Source organism: Coptis chinensis, chromosome 1, assembly GCF_015680905.1.
Source record: "Coptis chinensis isolate HL-2020 chromosome 1, ASM1568090v1, whole genome shotgun sequence".
NCBI classification, from domain to species: Eukaryota; Viridiplantae; Streptophyta; class Magnoliopsida; order Ranunculales; family Ranunculaceae; genus Coptis; species Coptis chinensis.
Genome location: NC_141456.1, coordinates 58,272,434 through 58,288,562, shown reverse-complemented (window position 1 = coordinate 58,288,562; position 16,129 = coordinate 58,272,434). Strand labels below are relative to the sequence as shown.

General features: G+C 38.2%; 1 protein-coding gene across 1 annotated transcript; it reads left to right on the top strand.

Annotated features, from left to right (window-relative positions):
• The first annotated feature begins 14,808 nt into the window (after nt 1-14,808).
• On the top strand, nt 14,809-15,890 carry LOC147524695 (uncharacterized). Its single transcript, XM_086575973.1, has 2 exons — nt 14,809-15,172; nt 15,550-15,890. The coding sequence occupies exons 1-2, from the start codon at nt 14,809-14,811 to the stop codon at nt 15,888-15,890; spliced, it is 705 nt and encodes a 234-aa protein (XP_086432099.1).
• The last annotated feature ends 239 nt before the right edge of the window (nt 15,891-16,129 follow it).

The following is a 16,129-nucleotide window of genomic DNA, read 5'->3' as shown; positions in this document are numbered from 1 at the left end:
CTATATTAGTGGTGTTGGGAAACTAACTTTGCCCTTGCGGGAACTACTGAGGATTCCCTTGATGGTAGGAATTGTAGTTCGTGGATGGTCGTACAAGAGGGTTCACTACTAAAAAAAGGGTTTATAAGCTCAGTTAAAAGGTGAGATGTTAGAGTTTTTACCTCAGTTTTCTAGGAAAAAACAACCGAGGTAAAAACCACTGAGATAATAGAGTTCTATAAAACCAAGATAATAAGCTACTAAATTATCTCAGAAGTCTGACATCTTATCTAAATATATTATCTCAGTTTTCTAAATTAAACTGATATTATATAGAATAAAATCTAGATGAATTGTGTTTGAAACCAATTAGTATAGAAGGAATCTAAGATGTTTTTATTGAAACTGAGATAATATGCACAACTTTTTATCTCATCTCTTTATTTAGCTGACATAGTTTGTCATTTTTTATTTTTTATTTTTCAATTGTGCTTGCATTGTTCACTTTATTATGAGAAGTTGACAACCTAAAAATACAAACCACTCCCCAAACAACCATATATCCTTTCATGTTCATAAACATTAACACCAATCAACAAAAGCAAGCCAACATAAATAAATTTCTGTGAAGAATCTGATTTTATTAAGTTAGCAATTGAATGAACAATGTCAAACACTAACAAAACTAATTGTTACATCAAGTCATAAATTAGCTAAGCTAAAAAGTGATTCACATATTTTCCAAAAAAGATAATAGAAGCTAATAGATGTGACCTGAACTACACTTGATGAATTTGATATATCAAGCTTTTTCTTCCGCTCATCACCCTCCTGAGTTTTAAACTTGCCTTTACCTCGATAGTCGTTTTTAACTTGTGTGCCTTGAGAGCTCTTGTGGATGTGGGAGCTAGTCCGTAACCCATATGTACGTGTTCAATGCACTAAAAGCAAAAACCTGCATGTCAGATGTTGGTTAATATATCACCTAATGAAAATTTTGTTTATGTAACAATGGCAATAAACTAACTAGAAATTAAGTAAAAACTACAATCAGTGTCATCACACCCCAATTTTTCAGACAATTGAATATTCAGATAAAATAGCTCAATCGGAATATTCAACAATCTAATAAACCAAGACGTGAGAGGGTTTGACTCACACGAGTCCAAACTAGAACTAAAATATAAAACCTCTGAATATCGCATTCTAAAAAAATTCGACAGAATTTCTTCTGTATTTCCAACATTTCATAAATTTAAAATCTGTCAGAACCTGAAAATCAAATAATATACTTCCATTTAATATATTAAAACCTCATTCATAAACCCAACTACTAAAAGATATACTGATTCGTGGAACTGGCTACTTAACCATCTCGACAAATGCCAGTTAAATCAAGTAGCCAATCCTCGAATCAAAAGAAAATGATTTATATATGAACAACATCCCAGATACCCTAATACATGTCTTATACAATACAAATATAATTATTCAAACAATAAACCATTATTCAAACATAATATAACTTTCTCCAATTTCATTCTTCATGTCCACTTTGGAAACCCGTAGTTTCTCTGGGTATCATAACCACTAGCAATATATAAATATTCAGTACCATTTCGACATAAATAACATGGCATGGTCCCAGTTTAATTTCAACAAAAGAAGTCATTAATGTTATTGAACCACTCATGTGCATCAAGACGTGTAGTTCCTCTTACCTTTCGAGACTCACTAGATAGTTTCTCACTTAAGTAGAGGCATTTAATTTTTTGCCACGTAAGCAGAACACTTCACATCATATCTGTAAATGTCTAACTATCATAAGCATTAGTTACACTAATAAATACACTAATTACATAATCTTATCAAACCAAATACAATACAAAGCACCAAAACACATTCAACTTCACAAACAAAGTATACCCAGCATCAGACCCGCCTATCACATCAGACAATCCATAAACCAAAAACATAAAGAAATGCCCAATTTTATACTAAGGATTAACAATAAAAGAAATTCTAGCAATTCCCGAATTCCATAGCCATAGATTTCAATTCTTATACGCCGCAAACTAGAAATGAAACTCACAAAGAATAAGCAATTAAAGAGCCAGAATCAATATTCGTATACAAATAAAATTGAAATTCAACTGACCTTGCAACAGAAGCAAACAAGTGATCCCATCGATGATCTAGATTGTGCTACTAGTTTGTGTATATTCTCAATAAAACAGCTCGGTAACAGATTGCTAACCAATTAAAATTAGAATAAAAAGAAGTAGAAGCTCCCATTTGGGTGGTTCATTCTAGCTTTCCTCCCATTCTTTTCTTCTTTGCTTGCCCAAGACTTTTTTCAATACTCCTTCTCCCCTTTCACTAAAAGTGGCAACCCATCATGTCCTTACATCACAAGACTACTTTGGTGCAAACTTGAGGTGCAACAAAAGAGAGATACCCTCATATGTAACCAATGGGTTCTCTTATATGTCCAACACCTAATTCCAACAAGCAAGAGGTGTAAGATATTCCAAACTTATTAACTTTGCCCATGGCCCATGCACATGTTCTCTGGTGGCTACCCAATTCATGTTACCTATACACTAATTAAGTAAAACAAGTGAAAATTTCAGATGCAACTAGTTCCATAAATATTGTCGTTAAAAAATATGCTAGTTAACCATAACTAATCCATATGATAAAACATAATTATATTAATATATATACAACTAGTTGCACAAATATTGTCATTAAACCTCAACCGACTTGCACAAATGCTAACCAAAATGTCATTGTGCAATAAGGATTATCCAAGTAAACCTAAAACACGTTTTCTTTTTCTAGACGAAGCAGTATTCTAACTATCCCTGTAATTGAGAAGTGTATAACACAGATGGATGAATTGGATTGTCCATGAAAATCAATAAAATACACAGAAGCCACTCAACTAATGGGGATAAGTTCATTTAGATGACTTTCGAGATAAGATGGACTCTTTTGAGACCGTTCCCACCATCAAGAATCTAAGAGCCCTTGTGGAGACAATAAGAATTACAGAGTTGGAAAGATGTTTGTTAAAGATAAAACATGATATCCCAAAGAAAACAAGGATAGCTATCAAAGACCTTAGCCGTGGTATGATGAACAAAGTTCTTCATGGTCCCATGGAACATTTAAGATCTTGACGAGAGTATGATAGGCCTTTGGCGAGATCCTCGAAAACATGCATGCACTTAATATGATGTTTAGCCTTGAAACAGATGCCTCCATTTTGGAACAAAAGATTCGAGCCAAGATGGAACAATCCCGGAAAGAATCTTAGTGATGACTTGTTTCATACCATCATTTTCCAATAATAAGATAAGAAGCCCTAATTAAGGGGGGGGGGGGGGGGTATTCAATTCGTATTGTAGAAATTCAGTAGAATTTTTGAGGTTTTGATTGCATCTTTGTATGTAATGTAATATAGTGGCCATCAGGCTCGGTAGTAAACAAGTGAGGCGTATTGACTCGGCTTGATTTATCATATATCCAGAAATGCATTTATGTAAGTTGGTGGGAGGGATGTTTTGTTTGTTAGAATATATAATATGTACAAGAAGTTCTCTGACTCTCGACAAGGTCTTTAGAATAGGATGTTTTTGGTTTGTGCGTGTCATACTTTGCGCAATGGCCAAGCTGATGGCCGATCTCTATATGTTGTTCCCATATCAAGTTCTCTTTAAACAGTAGGATAAATTAAGATGATAGCATGCAAATAGCTGATGACTGATCTCTACATAGACATATGGTGTTGGAAGATGGTTTGAAGTCGAAGGATCACACCTTCCCAATAGATGACCTAAGGGCTTTTCACCTATCGTGTGGGAACATTTCCAAATTTCAACATTTTATTGCACTATGAAATGAAGGTTAACTAGACATTTTATTTGTTACCAAATGATTCGCCAACAAAATTAATTACTCATGCAATGACTTATAGTGTCTGTATGGCAAATAAACTTGCTTCTATAGTGTCGTTGTTATATTTTCATTTCTACAACACTACGACTGTGTGATGATTTGCCAAGTAAATTAGTTGCACAAATCTAGTTTGCCAACCATTTTTGCCACAGAAACAACACCTATAAATAATATTGGATAAAACAAATTAGTGTAAGCTAGGGTTAGGTAGACTCTATCGTTTTATTGATTCGACATGAGATATCATCCTATAGTATGAAGTACCAAGAAGATCGTGAATAATCCTGCTTCGCAAGATCACTCTCTTGAGATCAAGAACTGCAGAGTATACTAGATCTCTCCAGGAGCCTGCCTTGCAAACAAAAGTCATCGCTAAAAACCGTCTTTCAGAGGTAGGTGCAACTTTTAAAATGGGTACTTAACTAGCCACTAAACATTTCTCCATAAATCTTCGAGTGCTTTTCTTCGAAGACGACAAAAAGGGCGTCTGTGTGTGTGGGTGTGTTTAGATTCTCATAAGATAGAGAATGCTATCTTGGAACTTGTGGTTGCTATATATGGTCATATGGATTCCTTGGATAACTAACATTGTAGGGGATATGCTTAGATAGCTATATATAGAGGTACTCTTTGGAAGTTTTTGTTGTAACTTGGGTACTGTCTAGAACACAAACGAATATGAGTATATCACAAATGACGTCAGATTTTCAGCGATAGTATAGAACAATAGGAACGAGTCATCTGATTTTTGGATCAGAAGTTCCAAATCTGGCCCTTCTGATCTCTTGAAATTTGACAAACACGAGAGAACTTTCACTCCACAAGCCATTATATGAAAGAAACATAGTGTTATACCAAACAGTGGAGCCTTGTATAGAAAATTGCTAAACCCAACCAATAAAATACTATTCTGGATTCAACCTTAAGTGTGTTAAAGGATTAATTTCAGAAAATTGCAGATCACTCCTAGCTTGTCCATTTACATGTCTATAAAAACATACATACACAATTTACCAAAAACAGACAACGGATCCTATAAAGCATAAAGTATACATTATGTTCAATATAATAAATACGCAATATTTCTTAATGAAAAATCTGGAATTTGAATATGCTATGTAAATTTGTTCAAACATTCAAAATTTGAATACCGACCTTCGCCCACGCACCAAAATTTAGGCAATTGCTTCAAACTTTCTTCAATCTGAAATTTGAATTTCCAAAAATGTCTTAATTGAAGCCTAATAGCAGGTTAAGGAAGTGATATCCAATTAAAAAACAAAAAATCAGAACCCTACGAAACAATTGAAGAACTAAATTTGATAGAACCATAAACACAAAAGCGGTAGAAAAGAAGAAGGAAATTACCGAAACCCTAAGCAAAATAGTTGGAAGAGCTAAGAAAAAAAGGGAAGTAGAAGAGCAACGGTAACAGTTGGAGCGTGAACGCAATACTCTTTTTCAGGAAGTGTGTATAATTGTCTTTCGTGCGCAACAGTTTCAAGAGATGAGATAATATTTTGTGCACGAGTGTCCTCTTTTTGTTTTTTTCTCTATTTCACCGAGATATCAGGATCGAGATTTAAGGGAAACTAGAATAGTAGAATTATCTCGGATGAAGTGAGATAATCAAATAAAAAATTACAATGGTTATACTCTAGCGCGATAAAATCTACGTTTTATTATCCCGGCCAATAAGAATCGAGGTAATATATATTTGTTTGTAGCTAAAAACTAACTTATTACATCGGTTTTTTAGTACAACTGAGATTACCCAAATTTCCTATTATATTAGTTCAACAATATGAGATAAATGAAATTTCCTATTATATCAGTTCCACACTACCCATCGTAAAATCTATATATATTATCTCGGTTAAGTATGATGTGAGATAACAGATTTATACTCAGAGGTAGTAACTAAGTTATGGGATATATTATCTCGTTTATGGGACATATTATCTCACTTATCACTTGAACTGAGATAAGGCCAATTTTAGAACCGAGATAAAAACCCTTTTTTTTAGTAGTGGTTGTTGAAACCCAGAGGAGCTGGCTGTTGGGCAGGGGTACGCCAAGTGAAATTCAGATGTTGTCACCAAGGTGTATTAGGGATGTTGAAAACACAAGCCTTTTTAAATGGTTGGGGAGGGCACTCGTATGCCAAAGGGAAATCTGAATCGGAGTGCTCAAGACTTAAGCAAAGAAGACATGGGGAAGTGTTAGCAGCCATGACTTGTTTGGGTTTTTGATCATTAACTTGAACCGAAAGAGCATCGACCCTTTTGGTTAGGGACTCGATCAGAGTTTTTAATTCCGGATCGAGTTTGACCTGGAACATAGACGTAACTTTGATAGGAGTGTCTTTAGAAGATATGGAAGAATCAGTGTTACCCCAATGTGTGTTTCGTGAAGCTTGTTTCTCGAGAAAAGTGTATGCATTAATAACACCTTTGTCCATGAAATAGCCACCGTTCATGATATCTAGTGTTTCCTTTTGATGGTCAGAGAACCCATTAAAAAATGACCAGACTAAGACAGCGGTATCGAGTTGATGATGGGGACATTCGAGAAGCAGATCAGTAAATCTGCTCCATGCTTCCGGAAAGGATTCATAGGGATGCTGGTAAAAGAATTGAATCTTCTAAAGTATTTCTGTAGTTTTCTTATGAGTATAGAACTTTATCATGAACGCTTGTACGAGCTTGGCCCATGTGTCAAGGGATTATGGCATTTCGTCCGCGAGCCAAATTGAAGCTTTATCAGCTAAGGTGAAGGGAAACAACCTAAGCAAGACTTGTTCATTGGTAATGGTCGGATGGTGGAAAGTGGTGGCCACTTGCTGGATCCTATGAAGGTGATTGTATGGTTTTTCATGGTCTAAACCATGGCAAACAGGTAACAATCCGAAAACGTTTGGCGAAATGCGAAAATCACCTACAATCTCATCGAGTTTAATACAGGAAGCAGGTCCTTCCTATAAGGCAGTATAGAAGTCCGAAAGGGGTTTCTCTATTGTAGGATTTTCTTGGGCCATAACTATGGGAGGTAATGGCAACTAAGATACTTGTTGAGGTTGGTTTACGGAGGAAGAACTATGTCTAGGGGATAACTTATGCAGTTGTTTATCGTATTTTCGACGATGATATGTATGTTCTAATTCCTTATTAGTACTAGACCGTAGTCTCATGCAAACACAAATTTTAATTCTAGGCTCATAAGGAACGAATTATGACATGAGGATTAGTAATTACCGAATGAGGGAAGTGAACCCCATCTTCCTGAGCTGTTGCTAACGTGAGCAGGGAAGCTAGGATAACGTGTGAATATTTCAGTAGCCAGTTCACATAAGAGAATTGAGGGAGGTTGTATTTGCTAGCACATTCCTTAATTAGAGAACCTCAATCTTTCAAGTTTGCTAGACACTGATGGAATAGGAGGATGATTGATGATGGTATATTATGTGATTATTATATTATTTTATTATTAGGATTTTTTTTTTGAGGTTTACGTAATTAATGTATTATGGAGAAGGGGGAAAAACACAGGTAATATATTCGCACAACCGTATATGTAGCCTAAGCATATGATTAGATTACAAAACATGCAAATAAAGACGAGAAATGCAAAAATAGATGACTAATCATGCAATTAATATTCTAATCATGCAATAAGCACATGCTAGTTATACACAAGAAGGTTACACATGCAATCCTATATTACTCATACGTGAATAGAAACACGTCCTACGCATGCAATAATATATAGCTACGCATATATAAAATATAACTTACACGTGCAACTAGATGCGAGGTAGAGGAATATCGAGAACGAACTCATGCAAAGTAATGCCGCGTATGTGAATGGATGTAACATACACATACAAAAATAATCTAAGCAGGTGGGTTGAAATCACGCAGACATCCAAATATATTCAAATCATATTAACCGTATTAACGTCAATATGCAATGACAAACCACACATACTCATGAAAAATTATATACATGCAAAGAGTTTGCATGCCAACATACAAATATGCACTGGAAAACAGGTTATAGCAATCAACCAAACAATTTCCTCGACAAAGTTTGACGAGGAGTGTAAGAATGCGAAACCTAAAGTTTCTCGCAACTCCACATATTAGAATTAAGCGAACCGAATTAACTCCTGAACTCGTGAATGTACTAGAAGTTTGTTAAACAGGTCTAGAGAGTCCAAAACAACACTGAGAATAGAACTGATTTGGGCCTGAAAAATGGAGTGCTGATACTCCAGGGTAGTCTCGCTCGCAACCCGTCAAAGTCTCGTCCGAGAATAGGAGATAAGTTCAGTAGTTCAACTTCTTACAGCGTTCTTAGAATGTCCTAAGGATGATAATTCCAATCTGGTTCACAGGTACCTGTAAGCAGAAAAATAAAAGTCGGTACGAGCATTTAAGAGAAACGTTAGAATCGCAAAATAAATGAAAAATTGAAAAGAGGATAAGGTAGGAGATCAAGTGATGTATTCCAGTTGTTATATTAAATGTCCAGAGTCCTTAGGTGTGCAGCGGCGCGATTTGATAAATCAATGGTTTTAGGTTTGTTCTTTCGAGTCCAAAGTCCGTAAAACGTCCGACTAGTCAAGTTACCTTACTCATGTGGGTTGGTAGCATAGATCGAGTAAGGGGTCATCCAAACCTTAGAACTAGGCAAAATTCACAACTGAATTTACAGCTTCAAGGGAATTAGTGAGTAGGATTTTAGGTTATTTCTTATATTGCTCAATTAAAACTTGGAATGCAAGTTAACGTAGAATTACAAAGATTGATTTCTTAGTAAACTAGATAGAGAGAGAGATACAGGAAGAGGGTTAATCAAAATCATGCAAGGTCAGTTACAAATTTTTAGAGTACCTTATCACTACAACTCTAATCCGTCTCGAGTTCATAGACAAACCCGTAACGGCGTCGAGTATCGATCCCTAGTAAGATGTACTCATCTTGGAGTTCATCTCACTAGCAAGAGGAGTTGAATTAACATTCCATCTCTAGAATATCACTTCAACTCCTGGTTTAATTATACACTAGCTGGGCAAAGAGACCTAGTTCTAGGTACACCACCTACTAGTGTCCCATCATACAAAACATCTGAGATAATGCTATCTTTGATGCAATAACAAGCTCAAATATTGGTATCCATACAACAATCTCTAAACATATTAACTTAAGAAAAAACCCAAAAAGGTGTGTTCCCAGGACAAACAATTCCCAATCCTAAACAAGCAAACACAACCTTTGAAACTACAAGTGATCCCAAGTAAATCACTTTCATGAGTTATAGTCTACGGATGTAGAAGAAACCCTTCTCCACGATCCTATCTATGAGGATTAAATCCTCTATTCCATGATGTATTTCCTATCCGTTCATTCTATTACAATTTCTTCTATGGAATACATCACAGAAGGTAACTGGACCTTCTACTTATAGTGTGTGGTTATAAGTGTCGGAGCCCTAGTCCACGTATATCTCGCATATTCCTTGTTAACACTTTTACTAGTAGTTTGAGTAGTGTACGTGCCCCTATGGAGAGAGTATATATTTTTCTATTTCTTTATTTTATATTATCTTTTTAAAAAATAGTTTTTCTCTATTGTTGTTTTACATAAGTTCTTCTTTTAATCTTCACTAATGAAGCTTGAGTAGTCTTTCCTCTATGAAGAAGAGATGTGAAATCAAGTGGAGGTGAAAATGTGATTGAGTGAAGGTGAGTTATGGTTGCTTTTGAGCATCATCTTACTCTCTAGTTAGAATTGCTAGAAATAGGGCTAGTCCTCTTTACTAAATTTGCCTACTTGCAAAACAAGTGGTGGAAGATCTAGGAATGTCAAAACATGGGTTGGTTGAGCATCGTCTTGTTATCTAGTTAGAATGGCTAGAAATAGGGCTAACTAGAAAGTAGGAGAAGCGAAACTAGAATGGCTAGAAATAGGGCTAGTCCTCTTCCACTAGATTTGCCTACTTGCAAAACAAGAGGTGGAAGATCTAAGGCTGTCAAACCATAGGATGGTTAGTAACTTGAGTAATTTTTGTTTAACAAATCTTTTCCTTCTATTGGGTGAATCACTCCCCTCATAATGATCGTTCCAAATAATTTTCTCTTATTGTTTTAGTAATTTAGAAACGAAAACCACAAAAATACAAAAAGAAAAACCCTTCTCTCACCCTTTCAAAAAAAATCTTGTTTTTCCCATGCTTATTGTTCCGGCCCCCACAAATGTGACCCAATAAAAGCCCAATTCAATACAAGCCCATGCTCAGAGCCCATCTATAAAAAAAGCCCACGCTCAAAGCTTATCTACAAAAAAGTCCATGCTCAGAGCTCATCTATAAAAAAGCCCATGCTCGAAGCTTATCTACAAAAAAGTCCATGCTCAGAGCTTATCTATGAAAAAGCCCACGCTCAAAGCCTACATCCCACGAGCTGACAGTTCTCCCGCCAGTTCTCCAACTTTATCCCACGAGCTGATAGTTCTCCAACTTCATTCAACTTCATTCCGGTGCCGGATGTCCCGGTTCTCTAACTTCATCCCACGGTGACGGTTCTCCGCCAGATTCTCAACTTCATCCCACGAGCTCCACGGTTCTCCGCCCGGTTCTCAATTTCATTCCACGGTGGCGAGATGTCCCGCCAGTTCTCAACTTCATCCCACGGTGGCGGTTCTCCAACTTCATCCCACGAGTGATAGTTGTCCCGGTTCTCAACTTCATTCCACGAAGCCGACGGATGTCCTACCGGTTCTCCAACTTCATCCCACGGTGGCGGTTCTCCCACAAGTTCTCAACTTCATCCCACGATCGGCGGTTGTCCCGCCAGTTCTCCAACTTCATCCCACGAGTGGCGGTTGTCCCGCCCTCTCTCAACTTTCATCCCATGATTGGGCCAGTTCTCCGCTAGTTCTCCAACTTCATCCCACGATTGGAATATTGGAGAGCGAGGAAGTAACTATCACCAATGCTACCTATAAAATCCAACCTTCATCATTTTTCGAACTACTTAATCGAGACTTGATCCCAAGCAATATCTTTGGATGCGTAGGGCAACTTCAAAACCGAAGTCTTGTCTCATCTTTCCCCAATCACCATCTCCTTCACCATCTCCAAAAAAACATTACTTCCAACCCTCAACTGGTGTGTTTTGGCAAATCTTGCTGAAACATATTTGGCGCCGTCTGTGCTCCTACCCTCAACCACAAAACAAAGTTACGTCAATGGCTTCTCAAAAAACAAACAACGGTGAAAGTATCCCTTTTACCATACAAGTTCAGCATTCACCTTCTGCTGGGAATTCACTTTCCAAGTTCAATGGTCCTCAGCCATCTGCGACTGAGAGAGTGGGTATTCATGTATCCGATCCATCAACTCAGGTAGACTGTCGTCTCCGACAATTGGAGAGCAAGAATAACAATCTAAAGAAACAGCTGCGTCAACTTCTCGAAGATGATTCAGGGTCCACGGCAAAAAGTGTTTGGGATCATTTGAACACTGAAGCATCTCTGTCAAAGACTCGAAAGTACAAACTCCCACACCAAGAGAAACCGCGGCGAAGTTAAACTACGAAAGGCTTCGCTCAAACAAAATGTGCAACGCCGAAAGCCTACACTTTCCAGTGTAATCGTAAGCGAATCCACAAACTCCTCTACCGACCTTGATGCCGACCACCATGTCAGGGATCACCAACTCACAAAAGATCTCATGACGAAAACCGGTTTATCGATTCGAACCGTACTAAGGGAGATCGGCAAAATATTCATATAGGTCGGCAAGATAGACTACCCAACCAACGAAAAACCAATGAAGTTCCTACCCCAAGCTATAGAAGGGGTAGGCAAGCTAAAGTCAAGTCCGTCATGGCGGTATCGCCCGATCTCGACAAGCGAAGACTATTCACCAAGCGGTTCAGTTCCACAACCAAAGTCGCTCAAGTTGTAGTCCCAATCCAAGAGCTCATTGTCGGCCAAAGTATGTTGACAATGGTAGCCATGGAGATGGAGACTCACTTGCATCAGGTCAAGAAAATGGTTGTGGAGTCCAAAGACTCGTCCGTATTCTCCCGACGTTCACCATAGGAGACGAAGGAACCGAACTCCTCTACTGGCTCGGTCACCTTCACCTACATGGATGGGTCGATGAGAACTCACTCCACCTCCTCCGAAGAAATCTTGGCCAAAACGTCCACAGTTCGGTCGTGACCATCGTCAAGAGAATGTTCCATTTTCTGAACGACGTCTACACGAAATGATACTGAAGGCTGTTAATGATAAGGAGTCACGAGAAAATAAAATACGAAATCTTGCTATCGAGAGTGGTATCGATTCTCCCTTCTCTTTCCGAATCCAAACAATTGTTCATCACAAGGACTTCAAGCAGCCAGAATTCGAAAAGTATGATGAGATTGATGGAGATCCTTTGATGCATCTTGTTAATTACAGAAACAAGATGATCTTATGGACTTTCGACGATGCTCTTCTTTGCAAGTTATTCCCATCCACACTCATTGGAATTGAGTCGATGAGATGGTTTAACATGCTTCCAAAAAGATCCATCCACAATTTTACTGATCTGGCTTACAAGTTTGCCGAGCATTTTCGTCACAACTGGAAAAACCCAAACATATTGATTCTCTATTCAGTATTAAACAACAAAAAGAAGAAAAGCTCAGTAAGTTTGTTGCGAGATTTCGGAAAGCGGCTGTTGAAATCCCATATGCATTTGATATTCTTGTCATTTATGCCTTCAAGGAAGGCATTAATTATGATAGGGACGACATTTACAACTCTATTATAAAAGACGTCCCAACAACTCGTTATGAACTTTTTTCTCGAACTCAGCGGTTTATTCGAGTTGAAGATGATGCATCGACGAAGTTCACAGAGATAGGGATCGAATAAGCAAGCCGCAGGAACAAAGTCAAAAACAGAAGTTTCAACAAACAACCGATCAAAAGTCCAAGAGTGATGGTAGGCCACAACAATGGAACGGCAAAGAACAAAAGAAGCTTCCAAAGTTAAAGCTTACCGCCCTCAATGAGAAGTACGCAGTTATCTATGAGAAGATTAAGGGAAAGAATATCTTATCTCCACCTTTTCCTCTCTCTGAAGATACTAAGGCTACACGTGACAAATCCCTGTGGTGCAAATTTCACGATGATTTTGGTCATGAAACTGAACAATGCCGATCTCTAAGGGGTAGAATCCAAGGTTTGATCGAGAAGGGTATGCTCCAGGATTACGTGCTGGGTAAAATGAAACAAGCTTTAGTCGTTACCGCACATAATGTAATCAAAGTCGGTCATGCCAGAGTTGATTCAATGTCTAACACCCAGCGCAAGAATTTCAATCACTCCAAGATCACTGATCTCAGCCACCATTATGTTTATAGTGGATATGATTTTCTCCATGGAATGGGTACTGAAACTTATGAGGAAGGACCTCTCTGTTGGGCTGACAATGACCTAATAGGAGTCCACCATCCTCATTATGATGCCGTTGTAATACAAGCTTTTGTTGGAATTCATCGTGTGAAGAAAATCATGATCGATACAGGTAGTTCGGCAAGTGTGATCTATAAGCGTTGTTACAAAGGACTCAACCTACCCGAGAAAATGATAGTTCCCGATCCAAATCCTATCATTGGCTTCGATGGGACAGCAGCAACATTAGTTGGTAGATGCTCTCTTCCGGTGACATTAATGAACAAGGAAGTTATAATTGATTTTCTTCTCTTGGATTGTAACTCCTCCTACAATGTCATTCTAGGAAGAGATTGGATTCACTCAATGGGAGCTGTCGTTTCTACTTTCCATCAGGCTATCAAGTTCTGGTGTGATGGTAGGGTATGCAAAGTTTGAAGTGATTAGATAGCAGCTTTGAAGTGCCATGAGTTTGTACTCGAAGATTATAAAGATTCGGAAGTCAAGGGTAACACCATCCTAAATGTCGATGGGAAAAAGTAGCAATTATAGAATTCCATTGGCCGGGTAAATGCTATGGAGCAGCGTTTAAGTGGCCCCCCGACCATCGACAGACTCCTCGAAGTACAGATCGGCAACAAGGAAGAAGAAACCACTTTTATTTCTGCGGAAATTTCCAAGAAGGAACAGGATAATCTCATTGAGCTTTTGAAGAAAAATTGCACAGTGTTTGCGTGGACGGTTGAACAAATGCCTGGGATTGATCCTTCACTTGCATGTCACAGGCTGGATATCGACAAAACACAAAAGCCAGTGCGTCAGAAGCCTCGCCGAATGGCTCTCGATCGAAAGCTCAAAGTGAAAGAAAAAATCGACAAACTTCTAAGTGTTAATTTTATTAGGCATGTACTATATCCGAAATGGATATCAAATGTAGTAGCAGTCCCTAAGAAAAATGGGAAACTTAGAATCTGTGTTGATTTTACTGATGTCAATAAAAAATGTCCTGTTCACCCGTATCCCTTGCCTCGTATTTCTGAAATGGTTGATGCCACTTCAGGGTTTAAACGAATTTCTTTTATGGATGCCTCAATGGGATTTTATCAAATTGCATTAGCCGAAGATGAACAAGAACTTACAAATTTCATAACATACCAAGGCTTATTTTGCTATAAGGTAATGCCTTTCGGTCTAAAAATGCACCGCAACATATCGAAATTCATTAATACATCATTTTCGGACTTCTTAGGCAAGTTTATGGAAGCTTATATTGACGATATGGTCATCAAGTTGCATGAAGAGTCATCACACCTTCATCACTTGCAAAATATTTTGATCGGTGATGCATATTCGAATCGTCTAAATCCATCAAAATCGCATTTGGATTAGCATCGGGAAAATTTCTTGGATATCTTATGACCAAACGAGGCATTGAAGCTAACCCTGATCAAATCCGTGCAATTACTGAAATTCCCTCGCCAAAAACCAAGAAGCAAATCCAGCAACTTACGGGTAGGATAGCCGCTTTGGGTAGATTTATCTCAAAATATTCAGCCATTAAGGGATCCCCAAAATGGACAGATGAGTGTGACGTAGCTTTTCAGAAAATGAAAGAATACCTAGTACAGCCGCCAATTCTTGCTAGTCCGACCACCGGACAAACAATTGGCATCTATTTGGCAACATCAGAAATAGCTGTGAGTGCCGTCTTATTCATTGATGATGAAAATGAACAACCAATTTTCTTCATAAGAAGACCCTTACAACTCCAGAAACAAGGTATTCACAGATCGAGAAAATAGCTCTCTCGCTTATCCATAGTGCACGAAGATTGAAGCCTTATTTTCAAGGACGTATCATCAATGTCTACACTGAATACCCCTTGAGAAAAGTTCTTCAAAATGCTGATTTGAGCCGATTAGCAGAATGGGAAACATATTTGAGTGCCTACGAAATTATCTACAAAGCCCGATCATCTGAGAAAGGCCACGCAATGGCATCACTTATGGCCGATTTTCCTGTCGATGACATACCGACCATGGAAGAGCAGTTTGACTAACCTCCTCCTAATCCACAACAAGGATCGGCCGATCCATCCACAAGTGCCGACCCTACTTTATGGACTATACACACGGATTGTTCCAAGAACAAATCAGGTTCAGGCCTTGGTTGTGTTTTGATCCGACCTGATGGCGAGAAAATTGAAAAATCTGTTTGCCTCGGATTTTGTGCATCAAACAATGAAGCTGAATATGAAGCGGTTCTTTATGCAATGCGAATAGCACTTGACCTGGGGGCGACAAAAATCGAGTTATTCACTGACTCAAAGCTTGTTGCGAATCAATTTGGCGGATCTTTTGTTGCTCGAAATGATAGGATGGCTGCATATGTCCAAAAAATGCATGAGCTATCCATTCATTTCAAATCCATTGCTGTTCACCAGCGCTCTCGCAATGATAATCGTCATGCCGATGCTTTAGCCTATCTCTACGCATGAGTTGATGTTAACAATGAAAGAAAAATCTATATTGATTTCCAACCTTTTCCAAGCATAACTGTCATAGAAGAACATGTTCAAAACTTATATATTGCTCATCTATGCTATTTCCAGACGACATCTCGGAAATTCGAATTCGAGCAAGTGAATGCCGTAACAACAAGGAAAAGAAAGAGAGAAGAGCTAGCTTAATCGGCCGGCACAAGTTCAGAATCTCACTCAGAGGAAGCAGCTCAAGA

What these genes read in the sequence shown, in the direction of transcription:
- LOC147524695 (XM_086575973.1), top strand. Translation starts at nt 14,809, where the DNA reads ATGACCAAACGAGGCATTGAAGCTAACCCTGATCAAATCCGTGCAATT. An exon ending in CTTACAACTCCAGAAACAAG is followed by an intron (nt 15,173 to 15,549) that starts GTATTCACAGAT and finishes AGAACAAATCAG; the next exon opens with GTTCAGGCCTTGGTTGTGTT.